This window comes from Oryzias latipes, chromosome 12 (assembly GCF_053564925.1).
Source record: "Oryzias latipes strain Hd-rR chromosome 12, Olatipes_Hd-rR_3.1".
Lineage (NCBI taxonomy): Eukaryota > Metazoa > Chordata > Actinopteri > Beloniformes > Adrianichthyidae > Oryzias > Oryzias latipes.
In genome coordinates this window covers 31,157,472-31,182,615 of record NC_136248.1, presented here as the reverse complement: position 1 = coordinate 31,182,615, position 25,144 = coordinate 31,157,472, and the positions used below count along the sequence as shown (strand labels likewise).

The 25,144-nt window shown below is 44.1% G+C and overlaps 4 protein-coding genes across 13 annotated transcripts in view; 3 read left to right on the top strand and 1 right to left on the bottom strand.

Annotated features, from left to right (window-relative positions):
- The first annotated feature begins 1,726 nt into the window (after window positions 1-1,726).
- gnsb (glucosamine (N-acetyl)-6-sulfatase (Sanfilippo disease IIID), b) lies at window positions 1,727-12,147 on the top strand. 3 transcript variants are annotated; one of them, XM_004074462.5, is made up of 13 exons: window positions 1,727-2,100; window positions 4,255-4,314; window positions 4,632-4,835; window positions 6,643-6,708; window positions 6,787-6,885; window positions 7,777-7,944; window positions 8,010-8,092; window positions 8,691-8,809; window positions 9,271-9,374; window positions 9,445-9,546; window positions 9,620-9,730; window positions 11,032-11,142; window positions 11,208-12,147. In XM_004074462.5, exons 1-13 carry the CDS (start codon window positions 1,936-1,938, stop codon window positions 11,355-11,357), a joined length of 1,542 nt encoding a protein of 513 aa, XP_004074510.1. In that variant the 5' UTR covers window positions 1,727-1,935; the 3' UTR covers window positions 11,358-12,147. The 3 variants fall into 3 exon arrangements, with proteins under 3 accessions (XP_004074510.1, XP_078812220.1, XP_020563071.1); XM_078956094.1 differs by lacking the exon at window positions 1,727-2,100 and adding an exon at window positions 2,478-2,566; XM_020707412.3 differs by lacking the exon at window positions 1,727-2,100 and adding an exon at window positions 2,599-2,906.
- A 552-nt stretch (window positions 12,148-12,699) lies between these two features.
- mrps24 (mitochondrial ribosomal protein S24) lies at window positions 12,700-15,324 on the bottom strand. Its single transcript, XM_004074463.5, has 4 exons — window positions 15,149-15,324; window positions 13,769-13,834; window positions 13,578-13,689; window positions 12,700-13,199 (listed from the first exon to the last, which is right to left on the bottom strand). Exons 1-4 carry the CDS (start codon window positions 15,182-15,184, stop codon window positions 12,916-12,918), a joined length of 498 nt encoding a protein of 165 aa, XP_004074511.1. The 5' UTR covers window positions 15,185-15,324; the 3' UTR covers window positions 12,700-12,915.
- Window positions 15,325-15,595: 271 nt separating this feature from the next.
- nudcd3 (NudC domain containing 3) lies at window positions 15,596-19,606 on the top strand. Its single transcript, XM_004074464.5, has 6 exons — window positions 15,596-15,927; window positions 16,299-16,582; window positions 16,652-16,784; window positions 16,850-16,993; window positions 17,076-17,264; window positions 19,169-19,606. Exons 1-6 carry the CDS (start codon window positions 15,730-15,732, stop codon window positions 19,277-19,279), a joined length of 1,059 nt encoding a protein of 352 aa, XP_004074512.1. The 5' UTR covers window positions 15,596-15,729; the 3' UTR covers window positions 19,280-19,606.
- A 1,385-nt stretch (window positions 19,607-20,991) lies between these two features.
- The window catches only part of camk2b2 (calcium/calmodulin-dependent protein kinase (CaM kinase) II beta 2), a 35,927-nt gene continuing 31,774 nt past the window's right edge, over window positions 20,992-25,144 (top strand). For 6 of the 8 annotated variants that reach the window (XM_023960482.2, XM_023960480.2, XM_023960481.2 and 3 more), the window contains exon 1: window positions 20,992-21,241. In XM_023960482.2, coding sequence (XP_023816250.1) covers window positions 21,180-21,241 — 62 coding nt within the window. In that variant the 5' untranslated portion in view covers window positions 20,992-21,179. Of the gene's footprint in view, window positions 21,242-21,356; window positions 21,505-25,144 lie in introns of those variants that run through there. The other 2 variants (XM_078956093.1, XM_078956092.1) reach the window with 1 other exon arrangement.

Genomic DNA, 25,144 nt, shown 5'->3' with positions numbered 1-25,144 from the left:
TCACTAGTGTACCATATAGTGTGTTCGCCATTTTCTAGTACTGTCTGCATCTACAATTCCCAAATCAAGTGCCCTAGAAATTTCCCAGAAGTCTCTGGGAAAAACCAGTGTGCATCAATGCTCACTAGACTGGCGAATATAGACCACAATGCATTGTGTCAGAACAGTTTTTGCCCAAAAATGTATTTAAATGTAATTTTTAAATAAACCATCAACGTTTTTATTTTCAGTGGACTCATAAATAATCGTTGCAAAACGCTCCTATTAATTAGATTTTAACTTTGTGAAATCGATGACGTCATATCAACCTTTTAAAAAGAAAAAAACAAAAAGTAGTGAGCGTGGTGTCCGAATTGTTTTTAAAAATTTAGGGCACTGGATAGAGCCACTATATCGTTTTTTAGTAGTTTGGGGTTAGGGTGGGAATTCGGACACAACTGTGGTCTCATATCAACTGTTTCAAGCATTTGATTGAGAGATTCTCCCTAGCCTGCTTTCTAGTGGTAGGGGTGTGGCCTTCCAACAAGCTCACTCTTGATCGGTGAGAATAGTTGCCATAGAAACTTTGGACCAATCACCCTTGGTGACGAGTGGCAATGCTAAATTTAAACCTCAATTGGGTCCAACCATTGGACAAACCGGCTGCCCATCAGAAACTTTCTTAAGAAAAGCAAAACTTTTTATTTTCTTATTTTTTCTAACTTTTTCTGTCCAACAAGAGCAAAACTTTCATGAAAAAAGCAATTAATCATTTTATAGTTGTTATAAATATAGGTTCTATTAAAAAAGAAAAGAGAAAGGATTTCAAACCAGAACATGCGTATAGGTTTGTTGTAGGTTTAACTTATTAATGTTATGACGTTTATTTGCTTTAAAACTTCATTTTTTTCTACTTTAAAACATCAAAAAACAATTTCTTTGAAACTAGTTTTTATATTATGTATATATATATATAAAATAATTTACTTCCTTTTTTTAAACAATTTTAACTAATTTAAGATCTTTCTCCAAACAGTTCCAGTTTTATGGGAGTTTGACCCGAACCTGGAATTTTCTTCTTCTTCATTATTTATGGAAATGGACAAAACACATGGCCTTTGTTTAGTATCTGTTTGATTTATTTTTCTGATTATTTAAATTGTCTTAAAAGCATTTCAAACAAAAACAAGAAAACTAGTAATTTATCAAAATATATCCAATTATTGTTATTCTAAATTGTTGCCTTGCCGTCTTGCCTTTTCCTTACCTTTAATTTATTTTGTTGTATTCTATTTTATTTTGTCAAATGTTTGCTCACCCTAACTTGGTTTGTATGAATTTAAAAAAGCCTGCAGTGATCTTTGGAGGAACTTACAGATGTTAGAAAGAATCTTTGCCAAAATATTGAAATATAAAGCAGTTATTGATGCTGTTGTGTAAAATAACAATTTTTAATGCAAAAAATTGTTGGTATGACTTTTTCTTTTTTTTTTTTTTTAGAAAAACAGCACTTTAGACAAAGTCTATAAAAACGGATTTAAATTAAACATTGTGCTTCCCTGTTTACTTTCTAAGCAGATTGTTTGTCTAAAAGTTATTTTCTTAAAACACGTGAGGATAAAAAGCAATAATTTCAATGTTTTCTTTGTCTGGTTGCAGGTTTAGACTAAAAATCTTTTCCTCTTGTTTTTTAAAGGTTCACTTCTGTTTTTTGGAGCAGAAATAGTTTCCTTTTTGTCGTTTGTGCTCCGGTTGGACGTCGCGGATCCGCCCCCGGTTTGATCATATGACCGCCGACTGTCTCCACTTCCTCAAACTTTGAGGCTCGTGCTGTCCCGTCGGTTCAGGCAGCGCACGCGGCTCATCCAGCTGCCCACGCGCCTCGAGGCACGAATCGAAACCGGGTTGGGTTTAAAGGGCGGCGGCAGCGGCAGCCCGGGAACCGTCAGGCTCCACATGGAGGGACCGATGAGAGGAGCTCCGGCGCGGGGGGGACTCCCCTCCGCCCTCGCGCTGCTCGCGGTGCTGCTCACCTGCTGCGTCAGGTGTGCCGGGAGCGCACGAGCGAGCAACGTCGTCCTCGTGCTCGTCGACGATCAGGATGTCCAGCTGGGGGGAATGGTGAGTGAAACAACCCGGAAAATGCGCAGACAGACGACATAATCATAGAATGACTGGTTCTGCAAAGTGTGAATAAACAGTGAATTAGTTCTCTGCAAAAATACTTTATTGGAAATTCTCTTCTCACACCTTTGGGTGGCGGTACATTTGATCATGCGTTTGGATGCGGGCTGAAAAAACAGCTGGTTCTGCTCTTTACTCCGGCTTTAGAACCTCAGGAGGAAGAACCAAACTCTTCTTCATCCCTTTCCAGCACGTGGCTCCAGCCAGCAGCTGTGGTTGCCATGGTGACAACCCTCATTATGTAGAACCGGACCTCCAGTTTGGAAATGGTTCCTGCATGTCCCAAACAATCTAAGAACGTCAGAACACCATCTGGAAGATCACAGATTACAGATTACAGCCCCGTGTAAAAGTTACTGCTTCTCTACGGCTAAGAAATCATCGACCATTTTCTGCTGTTTAGGTATTTATGAGGATTCTTTTGAGGTTTTACAGGCAGAAGTTTGTCTAACCTGGATTCCAAAGAGCAGTTTCTAAAGGAGGTCATCCATGGATCCAAGGCTAGGTCCGGATTCTCCCCAGAACCACTGAAGAACTATATCCTGACAGACTGTTTAGTGGCACCGTGCTCACTACTATTTTTGTTTTCTTGAACCGCAAATATGACGTCAAAGTGCAAATGTAGCCAATGGCTGTGTGCGAATTCCTTCACTACTGGCTATATAGTGCATTCTCCATTTCGTAGTGGTGTCCACATCTACAATTCCACAATCCAGAAGTGTCTGCGAAAAACCACTATCTTGGTGAATATAGACCACAATGCATTGTGTTTTTTTGGAAACTTTTTATTTTATTTTTTTGTTTCAACATTTTTATCATCACAACAGAATGGATTCATGAATATTAGTTGTAAGATGAACGCAGTGATTCAATGTTGATGACGTCATGTTTCTGTTTGTTGTGGTGAGTGTGGCGTCCGAACGCTTTTAAAATCCGGGGCGCTGCATCGTCCCGCACTAGATGTGTTTTTAGTAGGGGGGGAATTCGGCTAAAGCGCATGCGAGCGTTTTACAAACGTTTCTGAATTCGCCGTGTCCTGATGAAGAAAACGTTGACGATTTATTTAACAAACAAGGCGTTGGACTCTATTGTAAACCCCTGCTGATGGATGGATTTACAAGTTGTGCGACCTTCAGTAAATGTCCCTAAAAAGGGTGAAGCAGCCCCGTTTTAGTGTTCAGTTTCACAGCTGGAGTTAAACGTTTTCAGCTTCACATGAAGCCAAAATGACCAAAAGAAAAAAGCAAAAACATTTTATTCTGAAATTCAATCTCCATAAAGGTAGAGCTGCCGTAAATTGGATCGTTTTTTAGGTTAACCAACGCGTGCTGTTATTTTTTGATTTAGGCTTTTACTTTGTAAAATGAAAATTAAATGTAGTGAGCATGTGTCCGAATTACGCCAAAATCCAGGACACTGGTTCGTCCAACACTCTGTTGTCTTGTAGGAGTCACGGAGAAGAGATGAATGCATTAACCAGGGGGGGGGGGGGGGGGGGGGGGGGGGCAAACTACAGCGTTAACCTAAAGTGGGTTCCTGTTCTCAGAATGTAAATTGAAGCTCTTCTTAAACCATTTTTATAAACGTGGGGATTCATTTCAGATTTAGAATGATCCAATCTGCAGATGTGATTCTGTCAGACGAGTTTACAAACGTGGGTGTCACACTTCCTCCTCTCACATGGCGCCTCACTATTAGTTTTGATTTCTTTTATTTTCTTATTTCCATGGAAGCTTTTATTTTGGCGCCTGCATTGCCTGGAAGTTTGAACAGTTACCATGACAATGTTGCAAACGTCTGCAACGTCTTTGTTGTGAAAAATGTAAGGGTTCTGCTCATTTAGACGACTTTTAGTGAAGTTTTTGATCATTCGGGGATGAAAAATAATTATTTGTGGCTTTATTTAATAAAAACACATTTATAAATGGGAAAAGTGAATCCTTATTGGTGGGTTGTGGAATCTGAAGTTCAGGTTGCATGGTTTTATCTATTATTTTTCTGTTGACGTTGTGGTTTTTGCTGTTCTCTTTATCTCTCAGGCAGGAATGTTAATTATTTGACGTTTTGATGTTTCTGGTTTCATTTCTACAGAATCCGATGAAGAAAACCAAAGCCCTGATAGGAGAAACGGGAGCAACCTTTGTAAATGCTGTAAGGATTTTTTCCTCTTTGGACTAAAAGGACTGTTAACTTTTATTTGGGGACATAGTTTGAAGTTTTAGTGCTGCCTACAGATGCTTTTACTTTCATAAAAAAACAAACACATTTTCTGCAAATAAGTCTGAGCAGGAAGTTTTTTGTGTGGTTTTATTCAGAAGTTTTTCGTTCGTAGATCAATCTTTGCTTGTTTTTTTTTTGCACTATAAAACATGGGAAGTATTTTTTTTGTAAAAGGTCGTGCATGGCGGATCACATGACCTTTGTCACATTCGTCTTTCGTCCTCTGCCCCCTCTCGTTTCCTCCCCAGTTCACCGTCACGCCGCTGTGCTGCCCCAGCAGGAGCAGCATTCTGAGCGGCCGTTACCCCCACAACCACGGGGTGCGGAACAACTCCCTGTCCGGGAACTGCTCCAGCCTTCTGTGGCAGAAGGGCCCCGAATCGGGGGCCTTCCCCGTCTACCTCAACAAGCTGGGATACCAGACGTTCTTCGCTGGGAAGTATCTGAACCAGGTGGGAGCTTTGGACTTTTCCTGCTTTCTGTTTGTGCATCACGGAGACGCCAACATGTCGAAACTCATTTCCTGAAAGACTCGGCTGCTCCTACCCAACACGAACCACCCAAAACCAGTTTAGCCTTCAATACAAGGGAAAGCTCAACCACCGGGACTTTCAGTTCCTGAAAAGGGCTGCAGCATTCATGCAGGGAATGAGAGCTGACAGGTGAAGATGAGGTAATACAGGTGATGTTAGCGCCCACCTGGAGGCTGTTTTTCTCACTTTAAGAGCTGGTTAGATGATGTTAGCATGCTAGCACTCTTATTTTTGATGGTGGGTGTGTCCAAACTCGAGGGCTGCGTCCTTCAATGGCCGCGGTCTTCCCGGTTGACGTTGGCCGGGTCCTTCGTCAAGCGGTTAGGCAGGATGTGAACGGCTGTGACTTTGGACGAGTCTGGCCTTTAGATAATTCTAGCCGTTACATCGGCGAATATCCTGTTGCCTAGCAACCGTGAGTCCCGAACAGAGAGGAGTAGTGAACCGGGCATGGAGCTCAAAGTTTTCCTGCCTTATCTGATCCCACCTTTCATCTTGGAGGTGTCATTATAAATGGGTGTAAGTATCTCCAACTCGGGTTCCCGCTTCACGGTCCGCCATTGTCGTCTGAAAATCTCCGGGTTCGGCTGCAATGCATCTTGGGATACGGACAGCATTGAAGGATACACCAGACCAATCCTTGAAATCTGGAAATATAAGGCCGCATTCGTTTGCCGTATTTGAAGGAGTGGTTGAATTTGGACGGCACTTGTCGCAGCGCTACGACACACGCTACACAAATTTTTTTTTAATGTATTTATTAATTTTTTTTAAACAGCAAATATGACATTTTCCAAAGTAAAAGCCTAAAAAATATGAACATTTTCGTAGACTCCATGAATCCATTGTGTTCAAATGATGGAATCTTGGATGATTTATAAAAAAAACAACAATTTTTTTTAAATGACTAACTGTTCAAACACAGTGCATTGTGGTCTATATGTTTGCCAATCTAGCGAACATGTGCACATTGCTTTTTTTATAGCAGAGACAACTGGGAAATTTCCAGGGGACTGGACTTTTGGAATTATAAATGCGGATATCCCAAAAAAATGGCCCATATAGTGCAGTAAACAGCAGGGAGTGAGGGAGTTCTGACATCGTTTTGCAGCTGCTGGAAAAAGCCAGAACTGAAGGCCATTTGTGTGGCCTTTCAACAAGATCAGTCCTGATTGGCAGAGAGGTTGCCGTAGAAACATTGACTCAGACCAACTCTGAACAATTTCCAGCTTACTGATGACTGGCTCCAACATGGCGACATCTGTATCGCGGATACCAGTTGATTTTATGTGGATGATGCTCAGTTGCTTCAGTTCTCAGATGCAGCCAGTTGTTGGGACCAGTGTAGGTTACCATAGCAACGAACAGAGTTTTCGGTTGTGGACCACTAGTCGAGTTTAGCTAGCTAACATTTACTCAGTATCATTGCTAATGTGGATTAGAAGCATTGGAACAATCGCTGAAGAGAAGTTTCTCCATTTAGTTTTGATGGAATAGATTAGAAAACAACGAATGGTAAAAACTCACGACTATAAATAATAAAAGTGCATTGCCCAGGACATTACAATGACCTTGCTGCCAAATAAAAGCGCATTTGTGGTTTTTGTTCTGGCCGTGGTTGAATTGGTGGACTGCGTTCTGGTCGCATGGCGTTTCCTCCTCACCAGCGCTGACGGCATTCTTCCAGAGCTGTTTGGACGTGACCCAAGTGTTTTTGGTTCCACAGTACGGGGGAAAGGATGCAGGAGGCGTCGCCCACATTCCACCCGGCTGGGATCAGTGGAACGCGTTGGTGAGCCCCGCGTCACGAATGCAAACGGACATTTTCCCGCATCTTTGTCCTCCTGACCCTCTGCTGTGTGGCGTACAGGTCGGGAACTCTCAATACTACAACTACACCCTGTCTGTCAACGGGAAAGAGGAGAAGCACGGGGACAACTACGAGAAAGACTACCTGACTGACCTCATTGTGAGTCACTCTGCAGGATTGCATGCAGTCAAAAGTCACAAGGGGCAGTTGTGTAACATTTATAGGAAGAGGGAACTCTGTTCTCCTCTAAGCAGCAGCTGAGGGAGGTTCCTGACTGTCAGCAGGATGGATGATTGAACCATAAACCTGTGAAACGGCGTTTTAAAGTTTTTCCATCATGTGATGACTGCTGAAGCATTCCTTCCTCATCCCAGGAGTCTGTCAGTCAAACCAGCCGAACCAGCTTTCCTCTTAATCAGCTTTAAATGAGTTTACGAAACCTGAACTGCTGTGTCGCAGCAGAAGAAACTCACTGATTTTCTTGGAACCAGAACAGCTTCATCTCTGCAAACACCAGTAGACCCACTCTCATGTTCTTATGATGGACATTTATAAAGAAAATTGCACTTCTGAGTATTTCTGTATTCAGATTGTTGTGAATCAGGAGCAGACAAAAGAAATGCCGTTTAAGAAAGATTGTGATAAACTACGCCGAAAAGCTCCTTGCTCCGCCCCCTTTCTGGTCATCCACCTGCAGACCAACAGATCCATGAAGGTCTCTGTTTTCCTGGTCTGAGCTGGAATCTGGATCAGAACTGGACGGATGGATGGCTTTGATGTTGCTGCCATTTTGTTGCACCGTAAGCTAACGTTAGTGTAAATAGGTGGATGACTGGAAGTAGGGGCGGGGTTGATCTGCACCAGTGGTCCCGCCCACAACTCAGAGGTGAATATCTAACGACCTCCTGCCTCTCTTCAGAAACTATAGTTTTCTAGGACGTCATCATCATTAAAGACCACTGAGAACGCTTTGAAAACAGATCAAAGCGCTGTCTTGAAGGAACTTGTTCTCGAACAGTGAGTTAACCTTCAGCTTTCCTGTGGATGCAGCTGAACCGCTCCCTTCACTTCCTGGACGACCGGAGTCCTCAGCATCCGTTCTTCATCATGTTGTCTCCTCCCGCTCCTCACTCTCCCTGGACGGCGGCGCCTCAGTACGGCAAAGAGTTCAGCAACGTCAAAGCGCCTCGAGACGGCAGCTTCGACAAACCCGGGAAGGTACGTCTGTCAAACGGCCGCCGTCCCTCAGCTTCAGGTGATTCTGACGGATCTGCCTGTTTCAGGACAAACACTGGCTGCTGCGCCAGCCGCCCAACCCCATGAGCAACAGCTCGCTCGTGTACCTGGACGACGCGTACAGGAGAAGGTAAAAACAGCTGCACAAGCACATCCTGTCAGGGATTCGATCAGATTGGAGATAATTATTCAATCTTTTTAGAAGAAAAGTTGGGTAAAAAAACAACAAAGTTTGATGCGGATAAACCCTGAAAGTTTTCAGGGTTCTTGTGCTTTCTGAAGCTTTAGAATCGGTGATGCAAAAGTTTTGGAATTCCCTTTAGACAGCTTTTGGTTGGGATGGGGGACATATTGGTGTCAGTATCGGTATTGGTCGTATACATGTTCCTAATAGATTGGGAAGCTTATGTTTCCAGTCATAGTCAGGTAAATGTTAGTTTTGATAGATATACATGTTGTTTCTAATAATAATAATAATAGTGCCGCCCCGTAACAATGGGGCTCAGGCGGTAGAGCAGGTCGTCCAACAACCGAAGGGATGGCGGATCAATCCCCGCTCTCCTGTCGGCTGGCGGTTATCTGTATCGGCGGGAAAATTATTATATATATTATATATAATTCTATTATATCGCCCCATCGCTAAACAACATCATCTCCAAAAGTCTCCTTTCTCGGGACTTTGAGTTTCTTATGTAATAGAAGCTGTAATGGAAGCTTCCTGCCTGCAGGTGGCAGACGCTGCTGTCCGTGGACGACATGGTGGAGAAGCTGGTGAAGAAGCTGGAGAGCGTCAAAGAGCTGAACGACACTTACATCTTCTACACCTCGGACAACGGCTACCACACAGGTCCAACCCACGTCAGGAGTTTTTCTTCATCAGTTTGACCAAATAAACACAACCTGAAGCCCTTCAGCATGAAACTTTTGGTTCAAATAAAACTAGAACTTCTGCCCTTGTTCTTACAATTTTGAGAAAATTTGGATGAAAATGTATGAACCCTGGAGAGCCTTGCAGTAATTTTGTTCTGGGCATTTAAAGTTTATTTAGACTATGTGATTTTCCTAATAATCTAAATGTAGACCAAGATTCTAAGACACTCGAGCTTCTTCACAAACAAGCTGACACAGTTCTCCAAGAAAAATCGAAAGTCTGACATTATGCAGATGATGATGTCCAATGTTCTGTCGGAGCTGAAATGATGCGTTTAGTTTTCCAGTTTAGTCATCTGAAGGTTTGTTCTTCTTTATGTTTGCTGGATGTAGAAAAGCCTAAAGTCAAACTCCCCATCCGTCATCCTCTGATTCCAGGTCAGTTCTCGCTGCCCATCGATAAAAGACAGCTGTACGATTTCGACATCAGGGTCCCGCTCCTGGTCCGCGGTCCGGGCATCAAACCAAACCAGACCCTGCAGGTCGGAAGGCGTTGCGTCATGTTTTTAGGTTCTTTTTCGTTGAAGCTTCACGTTTTTCTGTTTTTCTCAGGCTCCGGTTCTGCACATCGACCTGGGCCCCACCATTCTGGACATAGCGGGGGTGAACCTGTCCACCGTGAACATGGACGGACAGTCCTTCCTGTCCCAGATGGTCAGCTGCTTCCTCACACGCAGATTCATCTTCTCCTCTGGAATGCCTTTCCTAACCTGACGTGTTTGTTCAGGCGCCGTCTCTGCGCAACGGAACGGCGCGTCCGTTCTTCCTCGTGGAATACACCGGAGAATGCCAACCGACACCGGATCCTTACTGTCCCAAAATGGGGCCTGGAGTTTCTGTAAGAAGTCCAACAGCTCACATTAGACAAAAACTGTTAAGGCAATGGACCGAAAAAGAAAAAAAAAAAAAAAAAAAGGGTTACCCGGCTGCAGCTTTGACGGTTTATGGGGTTTCTTAAAGGTTGTTGTTTCTAGGGAAACGTTTAGGAGCAGACCAGGTCCAAAACTCTAACCTGTCACTCTGTTGACTCGGTTCAGATGAAGTGAGAAGCGTTGCTCCTCCTGCAGCCTGGAGCGGATCAAATCACGCCGCTCCAAACAGGTTTCCTCCTCACAGAGCGGCGGCCGTTTGACTGGCGAATTAGCATCGCTAATGCTAACACCGCTGGTGCCAAGTTTACCAAGAACAGACTCGCAGACGGTCTGAACGGAACAGGAAGTGAAGTTCTTCTTTGACGCGTTCACCGAACACAGACCTGCCAAGACCTGCAGACCAGAATTCTCTGACGAGTCACTTTACTGTCATCTGGTCTCAGTGATGAAAGAAAATCTGATTAATAGAGATGATTGAATCACAGCAGAGTCCAAAGTCTGGATCCACTTTGACTGTTGATGTCTAGAAAAATTTAGACAATTTCCGTCATCTGTTGGCTTTTTTATCTATTTCAGTACTTTTATTTTTTTTTTAAATGAACACTTCCAAAAATAATTTTACTTACAGGAAGTTTCAAAAGAGAACTTTGACAAAAGAAGTACTTTAAACTGAACAATAGCTGGTTATTCTAGAGGTCGGTAACGCTCACAGTAAAAGAAAAACTAACGTTTTGTTTACCACAAAGACGGCCTTAAACTTAAACATCAGATATTTTTTAAGATCAGTCTGTCATCAAATCCCATTTATGTATACAGAGCCGTAACACGACTGCAGTCAAACATTAAAAACATTTAAAACAAAAATAGTACAAAAGAAAATATTGATAAAGCAAAATGAAATCAGCGAGCAGCGTCTTATCACCCGCAGGAGCTACCTGCCCTCACCTTTGCCCCCCATGCTTGACCTGACTTCATTGACCGAGCGACTGCTTCAGGCTCCTCCCCCTTTGCTGGTCAGACCTGCACAGGACAAATTCACACTTTTTTCAAAATGTCGGCTTTCTGTTGGTCTGATCTCCATAGCAACCAGTTAATGTTTTGGTCGCCTTGGGGGAGGAGTTGGGAGGCGATGGATGTTGGTGGGCCTCAGGTTTTTTTTTTTTTCTTTCAAATGATGGATCATAAGAGATGCGTTTGGAAACCAAATGGTTTCTTTTGTTTTCATCCCTGAACTTTCTGAAGATGACGAAATGACGGTTCTGTGCAGGAATGTTTCCCGGACTGCGTCTGCGAAGACGCCTGCAACAACACGTACGCCTGCGTCCGGACGCTGGACGGCAAGCAGAACATGCAGTACTGCGAGTTCGCAGACAGCGAGGTACCGCCGCGCTCCGGCAGCTTGTCTGTGCCGAGGTTCCGTCATGCATCTGTGGTTCTCCTCAGTCCTTCGTAGAGTTCTACAACCTGACGTCGGACCCGCACCAGCTGGAGAACATCGTGAAGAAGGTGGACCCGGCAGTCCTGCAGACCATGAACCAGCGGCTCATCAAGCTTCAGTCCTGCGTGGGCGACAGCTGCCGCGACGTGAAGTGACCCGGCGGAGAGGCGGAGTCTACAGATGTTCTGACGGGTTCAGAAGGGAAAGAGTGAACGCTTCAGAGAGCAGTTAGCTTAGCATCCATCCTGGGAACGGCGTCCAGATCGCCTATCTTCGCTCCAAAGTTTAGAACCGGATTGGAGTTGATGTTTGTCTTCTTTTTGCTCCCTTTGTGTCCAAAGTCTGTCTTAGCTTCAGATTGAATCCTCCTTTCAGTTTGTTTTTTTTCTTGGTATGATTTTTTTTTTTTTTTTGTCAAATCAGTTGTCATATTTTATACACAAAAGTGCAAATATGTACATTTTCAGATCTTATTTTTATCCAAAGCTGAAGCTGCTGTCCTAATGTGATCATTTTTTAAATTGATTTCTTTTCTTTTGTCCTGAATTTTTCGCTTGTTTAGATCTATTTAGATCTGAGAACTTCTTGATTCTGGAGCCGGTTGTCTATCAGCAGCTTTTCACCTCAATGTTATTAGAAACATATGGGAAATGAAAAATGATCTTTGAAAAAGGGTTCATTGAGGAAGTTGTTATTTTAAAAAGCTGTGAGTGTTTTTGTGATGCACTTTCAAAGACTCTGCTCCTGGTTTGTACTTTGATTATAAAAGTTGTACATGAAGCTTTTCCTGGCAGATCATCCAGAAGATGTGAGGACCGTGAACTGATCACTTTAATCCAGTGTGCCTCGGATTTGCACAGACACGTGTGCATGTGCCTTAAATGTGAATAAATTTGCACTTTTATGCAAACGAAATGCAAATAAAAGTGTGTATTAAAGCGTGAATCTGTGGAAAGTTTGGGACGGCTCCTCCTGTGGTCGCAGCTGGTACTGCAGGAAAGAGTTAGGAATATTTTTTAATTTTATTTTGGTCCATAAAAAGTAACAGTGCTGTCAAAGCTGATGCATAAAGGCAAGTTTTTGTTTTAATAGGTCTATTAGACAAACTGAATAAAAACGCATTTTAAAGGGCAGAATCAAACCAAATGTTAGTTCTGTACCGAACAGCTTTATTTAGTCAAATCTGTGAACTCGCCCAGAGTTTGAGTCTCAGTTTCATCTCAGTTGGGTTTCATAGATTACAACCCCCTCTGACTCACATTTTCCCTTTTCTGACTTTAGGAAACTAATCAAAGTATTTGGGTTGGAGACACGGCTCTGACTCCTTGTGTTGACCCCTTTTGAACCTTTAAGTTTGAGATGACTGTGACAGCTCAAACTGTGTTTGATACCTGCGACAGCTCTGGATCTTTGTATTTAAGGGAACTGCGACAGCTCAGACTATTGACATCTACGACAGCTCCGATTCTTTAAATTTGAGATAACTGACAGCTCAGATTGTGTTTGACACCTGCAACAACTGAATCTTTATTTAAAAACAAACAATAACGAACAGGAACTGAGGCTTTTTTCATCAAACCCCATCAAATTTAGTTAGAACATTTTGTGGTACGTTCCAGCCCATCTTCCGTACTTTTTACATAACGGTTACTTCACAGAAGCTCGGCAGGAACGGTAGTACTGCTACGTACACACCAGTACCCCGCAGTCCCATCAGAGGTACTTGTACACCGCCTTCTCCTGCAGGGTCTGCAGCTCCAACTTGACGGGACATTTGTAAAAGTGCGACAGCAGCGACTCGGAGTAGCCGATCAGGAAGTAGAACTTCTGCGGCGGCATCTTCTGCAGCATGAGCGCGCAGACCACCAGCAGGTTGCCGCGCCTTTTGATGACGACCTCGTTGGCCAGGCAGCCGTGGAAGGTCCCGAACATGAACCTGCGGAGGAAGACGTCCTCCACGGTGCGGTCGGCCGCCCCCTCCTCTCCTTTCAGGTTACCTGGGAAGCAGCAAGGAGGGAAAAGTCGCTGAGCTTTTCATGCTGAGCTGCAGTAAGTACCGGAACCTCACAGTTCTATTGGGGGCGTATTATCCAGAATTTCATGTCTGAACATTTGCACAGGCAGCTTTCATATTGATGTTTTGTGTTTTTGTTATTGAATATATATAAAAGGATTGTTTTTTCATTTTTTCTTTCCTTTTGGTTGTAAATTTCAATCTTTAGTATCTGTAATAAAACACTTTCAAAGGATTTACTGTCCGATGAAACCAAGACAGAAATGCTACTTTTGGACTTCTTTTGGACTGTTGGTAATACTTTGATGACTCCCGTCATTTGACAAACGCCGCTTTGCTCAGAAAGGACGGATGAGCTCACTGCTGTGCTGCGACAGCCATCCTTTGCGGTGGCCGATCTGATGCGGCGGATGCGCCTGCTCGTAGGTCAGCGGCTTGTCTCCTTTCCCCACCCGGATCCGAGCGGCTCGATTCTGCGCAGAGAAACGTGCGGAAAGAGTTTTAGAGGTGAGCATCAGCCAGGTGAAGACTTGATGAGGGGAGGGGGCGGACCTTGCAGCAGGCGGCGGTCACATGGAGGCCTCTGCTTAAAGGCGAGCCGGACCGAGCGACGGCGGTCTGGAAAAGACGAGAAGAAGAGCCCAGGAAATGGGTTTGTATGAAACATTTCACTCCAATAATTCTGTCTGGCAGCAGTCCAGACCCAAGAAAGTGAATTGAGGGCAAAGTGAAAGTTTTGAAATCATTATGGGATGGCCACAGGAACTATGACCTTTGTGGCAAAGTGGGATTTTTCTTTAACCTTTTCCCACCGAATGGGAAAAGAAAACGACTGTTCGAGTGATCTTCACAACATTTCACACACCAGTAAGTCTAAAAACACAACCGATGTTTGGTTAACCTTTGACCCCGTGAAGAGGCCGCCAACAAATTGAAACTCCTCCGAGGGATTTCGATCCAAGCATCATTGGGAAGCGACTTGGAAGGAAAATGATGGAAGTAAAGTGTGTAGGTTTTGGACTGCGTTATTGTGGCGAGCGTCCTCAGGTGACCAAAAAACAAAAAGGTTGCCATGGAAATAAAACCATCAGAAAGCTGTCATTTTGGAAAATGCTAACCATTTGACTTTCCTTTGGTTTTATTTCTGATTTGAAAGGTGAACTATTAGAGCTCGCAGAGAAATGGAATAATGGTCTTTAGTTTGGGAGTTGAAGAACCAATGATGACTTTTCACTCTCAGATACAAACATATGAATGAAAGTTCATATGAAAGTCTGGACGAACAGATCTGGACCTAATCTGAGCCATCAGTGCAGAAGTTTTTGCCTCCGTTCCATCTAAAACTACCTGTTGTCGAGTCTTTAAGACAGAAATAAACTTCAGCTTGTTGTTCAAGAAAGAAGGAGAAACACGTCTGATTTTTAAATCAACCCATCAGCTTTCAGAGTTGATTTAAAACTAGTTCCTTCGTTTATAAATGTCTAAATGGATCCAAAATACTTTTTTGAACCTCTTAGAGCCCTCAGATCCTCACATGCAGGTCTGCTCTACTTCCAAATGTTGAGAAACACTGAGAGGTTATTAACTGAAACGAGATCTTTAGATAGATTTAGTGTCATTTGAATGCAGCGCCCTCTGTCGGTGGATCCTGAAACCAATGGGTTTTCTTCAAATGCTGAAAACCTTTCCGGATTAAATCGTGGCTTTAGCTCACTTGGATTACAGACACGCATTGATTTATGGGGGGAAAAAGTCTTTAAAGAAGTTAATCGTCTCTTCGTTCTCGGCAGGCCAACATTTCTCACAGAAAAGCTTCTCGTTCGTAACCAGAATATCATCGTTTCTGAGACGTCATCATTATTTTTAAGAAAAGACGTTTTCGATAAAATAAAATGTCTTAGATGTTAATAAATGTTCATTTTGTTGTCTCACCAGCAGCCTCCCGCCGCAGCTGAAGGACGCGGCCATGTTTTCTTGTACCGTCTGAAGCGGAACTACTATTGTCCTTAATCTATGTTGTTTTATAACAACGTTTTTATTTAAAAAGAACAACAAAAACGCATGCTTTATATTAAAAACAACTTCCAAACTAAAAGTGTCGATCAAAACAGCCCTTTTTATGTTTTTATGACCGTTTGTTTTTATGTTGTTTCTTAGGGAGCGTTTATGTAGCTGGAACGGAAATAAATCATTTTTTACAGTATTTTGTTGTTGTTGTTTTGCGCTTGATTTCAATGAATAAATAAAATTAAATTGGTGCATATTTAAGTGGGCTCTCTAATTTGTAAATTAGCTTGCTTCAAGATGATTTCGACGAAAAGCAAGCTAAAAAAACAAACAAAACGACTGGTGTGCTCTTATTTTGACATGGTGGTACCGGAAACTGCGTCATTGTTCTGGAAAAAGACAACCGTAATCAGAGAGACAAAACAAACCGGCCTCATTTATACACTGTCGTTCGTGGTTTTGGTCACTCGGGTCATTTCGGAAAAGGGCTCGCGCTCGCAGCCGCGATGGCGTCGCCGCTGGAGATGACGGAAATGTACGACAACGCTCTGCTGGGGATCCTGCAACACGTCGGAAACATTCAGGACTTCCTGAGGGTCTACTTTGGGTTTTTGTACAGAAAGACGGACTTTTATCGACTGCTGTCCGGTCCCGACGACAGGATGGGCTTCCCTCCTGGAGTCGCAGAGAAGATGGTGCTGAAGGTGAAGTTTTGTAAAGGCGCTCGCGGCGTGGCGCGTGCCTTCCTTCCGAGCGTTTGCCGCGAACGAACCAAAGTTTCAGATCTTGTTTAGATTCGTGTTCTGGTTTGGGTTCTTGTAGAGATGCGCCACAGATAATAATATCTACACTCTAAAAACACATCCCCAGCGTGTTTCAGGACCGTTTAAAAAATGTTTAGGGGCCCTGGGCAAACCTGACTGCAGGGGCCCCGTCATCTCTCCTGCCGCTCAAAACCCCAGACGCCTCTTTCTACTGAGCTGGTTTCAGTGGAACCAGTGCCTCTGGTTCTCCAAACTCCTTCTGAGCTCCAACTGGTTTCTGGATCCCACGGCAGACTTTCTTTTGTCCGCAGACGTTTAGGCTGTTCGAGCAGATGGCGGATCAGGACCGGCAGAGGGCGCTGAGCCAGCTGCAGAACGCGGAGGAGAGCCGCGGCGTTCCTCCTGCAGTCCAGGAGCTGCAGGTCTCCTCTGAGCCCCCAAAGGCAGAGGAGAGGAGCAGCGTGGAGGCGCCACAACCGGAGAGCGCCGCCAGCGAGGCTCCAGACGCTGCGGCTGCTGCCGGTGAGGCTGCGGCCCCCAGCGGCAGAGGAGCTCCGTCGTCTCAAGGAGATGAAGCGGCGGCGGCGGGAGAAGGGTGAGCATCCGGCGCAGAGGAGGAGGAGCTTCCTGGACGGGCCCGCCTCCTGACGGGTTTGTTTTTCAGGAACCAGGACATGTTTCAGGCCAACCCCGACAGCTACAACGGAGCACAGAGGGAGAACTACAGCTGGTCTCAGGACTACACGGACGTGGAGGTCCGGGTCTTCGTGCCGAAGACGGTGGTGAGAGGCCGACAGGTGAGTCCGAGCCGCTGCGCCGCCAGGAGGTCGGCAATCCGGCGCTGACGGGGGCGTGTCTGCAGGTCAGCGTCAGTCTGCAGCCCAGCGGCATCAGAGTGTCCACGAAGGACGGCGGCGAGGAGAGAACTCTGATGGAGGGGGAATTCACGCACAAGATCAACACGGAGAACTCCCTGTGGAGCCTGGAGCCCGGGAAGTGTGTCGTGGTGAGAACCGGGACAGAACCGGGCCCTGTTCACCAGGAAAGAGCGCTCTCTCCGGGCTCATGTGGGTGTTTGTGACTCGCAGCTGTCGCTCAGCAAGACCTCCGAGACCTGGTGGAACGCGGTGCTGAAGGGGGAGGAGGAGATCGACATCAACCGGATCAACCGCGAGCGCTCCATGGCGACGGTGGACGAGGAGGAACACGCCGTCCTGGACAGGCTGACGTTCGACTACCACCAGAAGCTGCAGGGCAAACCGCAGAGCCACGAAATGGTGAGGAAGCAGCTGGGCGCGAGGGGCGGGACTTTAGATCAACGCTTTCATCGGAACAGCCAATCGGTGCTGAGCCCAACAGAAGAACTCACGGAATAGAAACGCGAGGATCGTTTAAAAAAAGGCTCATGGGCACTAAGGTAGAAAGATGCTAAACTAGCTAAATATAAGAGCGTAGGAACAAAATTAAAAACGTTATTTCCAAAGTTACGTAGTAAATAAGACGCATTAAACAACCGGTGCATCATGTGAGACGAAAGACATTCTGGACCTTAGTTGTATTACACAACGCGTGTTATTGCTGTTTAAGCCACTTTAGCCGCATAAGCCACGTTTGCCATGTTAGCCACATTAGCAGCGTAAGCCAGCTTAGTCATGTCAGCCGCATTGGCAACGTATGCCGCGTTAGCTACGTAAGCTATGTTTGCCATGTTAGCCGCATTAGCCACATTATCTGAGTTAGCCACATCAGCCGTGTTAACCACATTAACCACGTTAGCCCCATTGGCCGCGTTACCTGCGTTAGCCACATTAGCCGCGTTAGTCATGTTAGCCACGTAAGCATAGTTAAAAACTGCCAACCATGTTTGGGACACGTAAAACTGTTACTGGTAAAATAAAACGTCACCCTGACTACGCTAAATCCCAACTTTTGTAATAACACAGACATGCTATAGTAACGTATTTACCATAAACCCAACCGTTTTTTCAACTTGTTACAAAAATTGACATTCTGACAGAGCGCCATGTTCCTCAGGAAATCAACAACAATCAACATCAGTAAACAAAAGCAGAATTAATGCATAAGCGACACACACGGCTCGACAACTGTTGTAATGCCGGTAGAGGTGTTCTGCTGCAAGTCGCCTGTCAATCAACAGACCACACCCCCATTAGCACACGATTATGACTTGTAATCGTGTTCCCTCGTTTATCGTAAACGTTCTAAAACTACGGGACGGATGTTTTAAAACTCACTTTCTAGACTTTTCTCAGACAAACATTTTCACACTTTTCTCTCCTTCAAACTGACAAAATTCAAACATTCGTAGAAAAAGAAGTTTAGTTTTATAGAAAGAAAACAAAGATCTGATCAGGATTGAAGATTTCTGTAAATGTGGAAAAGTGAACGCATTCTGTAACACAATGGAGGTTAAGGATTTTAAGATTTTGTTGTTTTATTTCTTGGAAACTTTGAAAAGTTTTTATGTGAAAATGTGTCAAAACTGACTCGTGTTCAAAACGTCCCCTAGTGGTCACTCTGTGAAATCCACAGACACCAATCAAAGAGTAAAAGCTGCTTCTTTGTGCATTTCTGAAAATTGAGGGGAAAAACAGAAATAATTTGAATTTCAGAAGTTATTTAAAGAAAGTTGTTTTGTGTTTTTCAGCACACAACAAAACTGTAATTCACTTGTTTTCCACACGGGGGCAGCGCTGAGCTGAAGTCTCCTTCAGAGCAAAAATGATCAAGTTTAAACATCCAGACATTTAATCTGCTGATCCAGGGATTAAAACATCTGAAACGGATCTTAAGAAAAGACTTGAGGAGGAATGAAACACAAAAAAGATTTGATCTATTATTAAGTTGAAATTATATTTATTATGATTAATTGTATTTATAATTATTTTAGCAGGAAATGTAGCAGCTAGACATGAACCTTTAGAAAAGGCTCCGTGTTCTTTGGGTCCGGAGGGGTTTTCGGTCCATCCATCTGATTTTAAGCAATTTTTAGTGATAAAACAAAAATGTTCCATTCAAACAAAAGGCAGGATCCAAGAGGGGTGATGTTCTGCTGCAGCTCCTTCAGGACACCGCTGCCAGAGTTTGGACCGGATCCAGAACCGGTCCCACCCTTCCGTCTGCAGACGTGTTGGTTTCATTCCTCCTCGTTTGTCCACAGAAAGTCCACGACATGCTGAAGAAGGGCTGGGATGCGGAGGGCTCACCTTTCAGAGGCCAGCAGTTCGACCCGTCCATGTTCGACATCCCGCCCAGCGCCGTGCAGTTCTGAGACGCCCGCCGGGACTGTCCAGGACAAAACGGGTTCCATCCACGGACCCGACCGGCTGTGACGAGGAGGTGCAGCTTAACGCCTATGGATGGAGGAGGACTCAGCGGTTCTTCATCGTTTGCTTTATATTTAAGACGTTTTCAGTGCCTGTGTGTTTGTTACGGTTCTGGTCCAGTTTTCACCCAAACCGGTTCTGGTCCTGCGTTTCTGAGACGATTGGGTGAAATTCAACATGAGGAAAGGATCAAACGAGGTTCCTTCGTCCAAAAGATGAGACGCTCTGTTGAAGAGAAGTGACAAATAAAGTTTCTTAATTCAAAACTGAAACACTTGTCATATTTTATCAGTGAGGCTGTTAGCTTTACAGATGTCCAAACGGGTCGGAACCACTGACTGTATCTGAGAACTGGACTGAGTGAGTGCGCCCATCTTCCATACTTTAAAATAAAGAAAGTAAAAACTGAGCTGTTTGAAACGTCTCCGTTTACGGCAGAGGATTGGTGCCAAAAAGAAAAGTAACATTAGGAGATTTAAATTTGTACATTTACAATTTCAAATCTCCTAAATGTACGACTTTTCAAGATTAAAGTGGAAGTGAAGGCAGCAGCAGACCGACTAAACGCAGCTGAACAGGTGAGCTGAATGGTTATTGATAACGTTCCAAATGTTTGGAATCATTAGTTTGATTTACGGTTTATTCATGTTTTATTTATTGATGGTTGGTTTGCAGGATCTCTGCAGCCGTTGATGAAGACGTCCCTGCAGATGTCCACCTCCATCTTTTCTTGCAAAAGAAAATAAATTACAATGAAATATTTTCCCAAGTTGTGTTTGCAGGATCTTCTTTATTCTGCTGTGTTTCTATAAGTAAAATGGTTTGCAGTTAATATTTTGGCATTTCGTTTTCATCTCGTCGGGTCACGTGGTTTGGCAGCTAATGAGAAAAACAATCTCTGGACTTTTAATGCACGTAAAATATTCACCGTCTATGATTGCAGCATAAATTTGTTGGTTTGTCGGCGCATCAAACCAATTGGAGGTAAACTTTGAACCCGTTTTGAAGGCTTTTGTAAAGACTATTTTCATTTAAGATTTGTTGTTGAAGTTGTTGTACGTTTCCAGACTCAGCCCTAAAATCAGGTTCAATTCTGGGCTCCTGTAATGGTTTGATGCTACAGCAACATAAAGGCATTTTTAGTAGAATCTACTAAAGTAAAATAATGTCATTTAGTCTTTTTTTTTAACCAAAAACAGAAAATCTTAAAGTTTCCTGACTCAAAGCTGCTATGATACTTCAAGTCCAGTGAACTTTTGACATTTTTCTGTATTTATTTGTGTTTTCTGTGTGGAAATTGTTATTTCCAAGTAAATTAAACATTTTTCCATCCCTTTACATGTAAGTGATGTAAAATGTCACCATTGAATTTTTATAAATAATTATTTTTTATGACAATTTGATGCTTTAAACCCATTTAAATAATTATAATGTACTTTTATTACAGGTTTGCTCTAAAACAGGCCCAATCATTAAAAATATAATTTTTGTTTTTTTATAGAAATGTCTAAAATAAATCATTTTTTCTGTAAATGTGTTTCTCTGCTGTGAAATTGATAATAAAATAAAGAAATAAATACAAATGAGTGAAAAGTCAAATGAATGTTTTTGCCCTTTTAAACTTTTTTCCCTCCGGAATGTTTCGTCGCTTTTTTCTCTCCTCCTCAGCATCACGTCATCGCTGCGCTCGCGCTATTTAATGAGCGCGTGCGCCTCCCGAGCCGGGACCTGAGCCGCGGCTGCGTCGGAGCCACTCCGGAGGTGTGAAGAAGTGGGCGGAGACTACAGCCCGAGGTCCGCAGCAGCACAGGCACGCGCGCACAGCCGCCCGAGCAGCGTCGCACCATGGCCAGCACCACCTGCACCCGCTTCACGGACGAGTACCAGCTGTACGAGGAGCTCGGCAAGTAAGTCAGGCTCCTGCAGGAGGAGCAGGAGCCTCGCGCGCTCCTCTCTGTGAGCGCGCGAGGCTCCTGCAGGAACTGCGCTCCTGACTGCATTCTGTGGGGGTTTACGCGGGGAGGAGGAGGAGCGGAGGGACTGTTTGGGGGTTCATCTGGAGGGAGCTGCTCTGAGTGAGGAGGTGTCCCGTGATTGAAGTGGGATAGAGTTGGTTCATGTTGCCCTCCTCCTCCTCAGAGGATGCAGACAAACGGAGCAGGCTGAGGAGGTGAGGTTGGAAGTGTCTCTGCCATGCAGGTTGTGCGTGGGAAGAGAGGATCCCTGCAATGTCTGCCTCACAGGAACATTCATTCCACAGCTTTGCAGGAGCAGCGGCGTAGATCCTCTCAATCCAGTTTGGTTCCTCTGTGACATCAAAAATGCAAAGTGAGAAGTTGAAGACAAAAGATCCGCCTGAGAGGCTGCAGCCGGTCTCTAATTCCGACGCAGAGACACCAAAATCCCGACTAATGTGGCGTCAGGAGAGAAATCTCTGCTCCCGGAGCGGAGAAGGTCTCCTGCCGAAGACCCACTGGATGTCTGGCATTTCAGAGAACATCAGCAGCTCACTTTGGAATCAAATGTCCAGTTTTTCCTTAAGTTAGATGAAAAAAATTCACACTTGTAAGAAATGGATTTGCTTAAGCTGACTCTAAAAGTCGTTTCTTAGTGTTCCCCTTCAAAGACGGAACATAAAAAGGCTCAAACGGAACCGTATAGACGTATTTGTGAAGCTCTGTGGTTCCAACACACCGGGAAGGTTTGGATTTTCCTTTTCTGCTTTCTTTATCAGACTCAAGCAACTAATTAGGACTTTACCAGGGGTGCTCAAAACATTTTAAGAGCCTGGGGCTAAACCAACGTTGGGCCTCTCAAACCACCTTTTAAGTCACACATGCCAGATTTACCAAAGTTTTTTAATTCCAAACCTAATAAAAAATTAAAATTCTTCTATTATAACTTTTTGTTTTCAAGCATTTAAAGATAAACAGACAAAAAAACAAACAGTTGGCATTAAAAAAAATTGGAAAGTGTTAAAGAAAAAACATAATTTGTTGGGTTAATTTGTTATGTTTGTTTGTTTATCTTCAGTTTAGTTTTAGATATTTCTTTTTTATTCCTAAAACAAATTTTAAAGACAATAACTCCTCCAGAACCCAATAACCTAACTTTACCCAGCATGCTTCACTCGTACCTGAGAAATTCTTGAGAATTTCTTGAAATTTCTTGAAATTCTTGTGAATTTAGTTTTGGTCCAGTAATCTCAGTTCAAGGAGAGGTTCTACGTTTCTGAAGAAGACGTTTTCTTCATCTTGAAGCTTAATCTGGGCGCAGACGTTTTCGATTTGAGGTCAAAGTCAAAGAAGCTAATGTGAATCGGTGAACGCATCGTCACGGACTGATCTGCTCTCCAAGTGTAACGTTTATCGTTTCCGGACTGAAACAAATGTGATTCCTCATTGGTTGTAAGGGTTCACATGAGTGCTCTGTGATTCTTAAAGTATTAATAAAGGAAACAGGCAGCTAACTAATTAGGCATTAGCAAGCTAATGTTAGCATGTTAGCACGCTGCCTCTGCGACAGCTAAAGATAAGCACATCATTGATTTGGAACACGTCAACAACATTTCTGAATGTGTGCTGTTTCTTTGACGCTTGCCAAACCCCAATCCCCTTATTTACTGGAAAATGTTCAGCACCGGTTTCACACCGACAACCCCGCACATCGAAAAAATTTCAAACCAAGTTACTTTTTTTTTCTAAATTAAATGAGCTTTCAGACCCAGAGAAACTCTGTGCCAGAAGCAACTGTTGATGCAAATATATTTATGGATATTTGATCACATATTACTTTTACTCTTCACAACCAGCTGGTGACTCAGCCCCTCCCACACACTGCTGAATATGGGTCACACATACATGTGAGCTTTGAGGAAAAGATGTTCACTTCCATCCTGAATGTTAAAATGTGATCCTTTAATTTTGAATACACGTAAAGGTTACACGCCTCTAAACAGACTTTGGTGTAACAGAGAGCGTCGTCGGCCGTTGAGGGCAATAGGAAAATTGAGAAACGGGTGAAAATTATTGATCAGTGACCTGATCAAAACGGGCTGTCTGTGGGAGGAATATGTCAAACCTGTGCGGGTCATGCAGGGTGGTCCGTAGACCGCTCAGGGCACATTTTTTCCTGCGGGCGACAGCTCGTAGAGAACACTTCTACAGCACACATTTTTCATGACGTTTTAGGTTTTTCTGTTATCAGACACGGTCCTGTTTTTTTTTCACATACCTGACATCTTTCGACGGATGTCCAACGACGACTACCGACGAAGACGGAAGACATCCGTCAACCATCAACCACAACCGTGTCTGATAATAGAATAACCTAATAAGTCAGTTAAAAATACAGACACTTTGAATTTTATTGTGTTTGTAACCGGTAAATCCAACGTCCATGACTGGGTTTGGGGCACAGAGGCCCCCGCCTTTGACCGTCACCCAAACCACATGGAACAAGCCCCTTTTGAGGTCTCCTACGGGTGGTGGGGTCATGGGAGAGTGGTCCCACATTGCCCCTTGAGGCTGAGCCCAACCGGGGCTCGTTGGAAGAGCCACAGTCACCAGGCGCCCGGCAGCGAGCCCCAACCCCAGGCCGGCTCCAGAGTGGGGCCCCGGTGACGCCAATCAACGCCAAGCTCTCAAAAAAAGGGGTAGTTTGCCATCTCACAAAGCGTGTCGTGTCCTTGCCCCAGGGGGAGGAGTTTAAACATCTTGGGGTTTTGTTCACGAGGACCGCAGCGTGAGATCGACAGGCGGATCGTTGTTTATGTCTTCAGCACGGGAGCTTTAGCCCCAGTGACGTTCTTTAAATTACTGCAACTCTTCAACCGTTTTTCGCCGTTCATGCAATTCCAGCGCATTCTGGAGCGGAGAAAGAAACTTTAAGAACTTTACAGCTGCTTTTTCTCAGAATCTGTTGGAAAAATGCTTTAAGAGTTTTCCTAATTTAAAGGACGTCAACACTGAGGCGACAGTTCTGGTGTGATTAGTTTACCAGAATCCTCATAACTCTGTTGCAATAAATATAAATAGCTTTTAATGTTAATGTACGTCTAAGAAATCCTAAACCATGATGCCTCCACCACCATACCTTGGAACTGAGCGTTTTTAACTTCATCTCCATTGTTAAAATCTCGTGAATTTGACCCAAAAAAATCCTAAAAGTATTTAAAGACATAAAGAATTCACTCTACTTCTTTTACTTCTTTGCGTTTGGGTTCAAAAGAGGCAGAAGGAAGCAGATATCAGACCCTGAGCTGAACTAATCCAGGTTTTGGCCCCAAATCTCCCGTCTCCCACCTGCCCTGCAGGTAACCAGCAGCGTTGGCGCTGTGATGCTGTAGGGTTTCAGCGAGCGCCGGGATCCTCGTGATGCATGCGAGCTGGAGAGCTGGTGAAAAGCGGGGGCTCTGAGGGGAGTGTGAGGGCTTCATTGTGTAACAACACCGAGGTAGGACAAAATTAGCAGTGAGGAATGACAGAGGCGGTTATTTCTGTCTGTCTCTGCAGGCTGTGATGAGCAACGGTGCTGTTTAAAACTCCACCGCACAGCAGACCATTAAAGTCCTCCATTCTCTTATGTTTCGGTTTGATGTTGCTCATTGAAGTGAAACCGAAGAACCAAAACGCTTCTTTGAACGTTTCCTTTCAGTCAGATTCTAGATGATTCCAGGTTTAGGATTTGTTCACAGATAGTTCAGCACGAGGCCGCTTTAACCCGTAAGATCGGACTTCTTTCAAGTCGTGGTTCCTCTGCTCAGTGCTCGGGGGTTTGGTCACCGAGGGGCGAGCTTCCTCTGGCGCCAT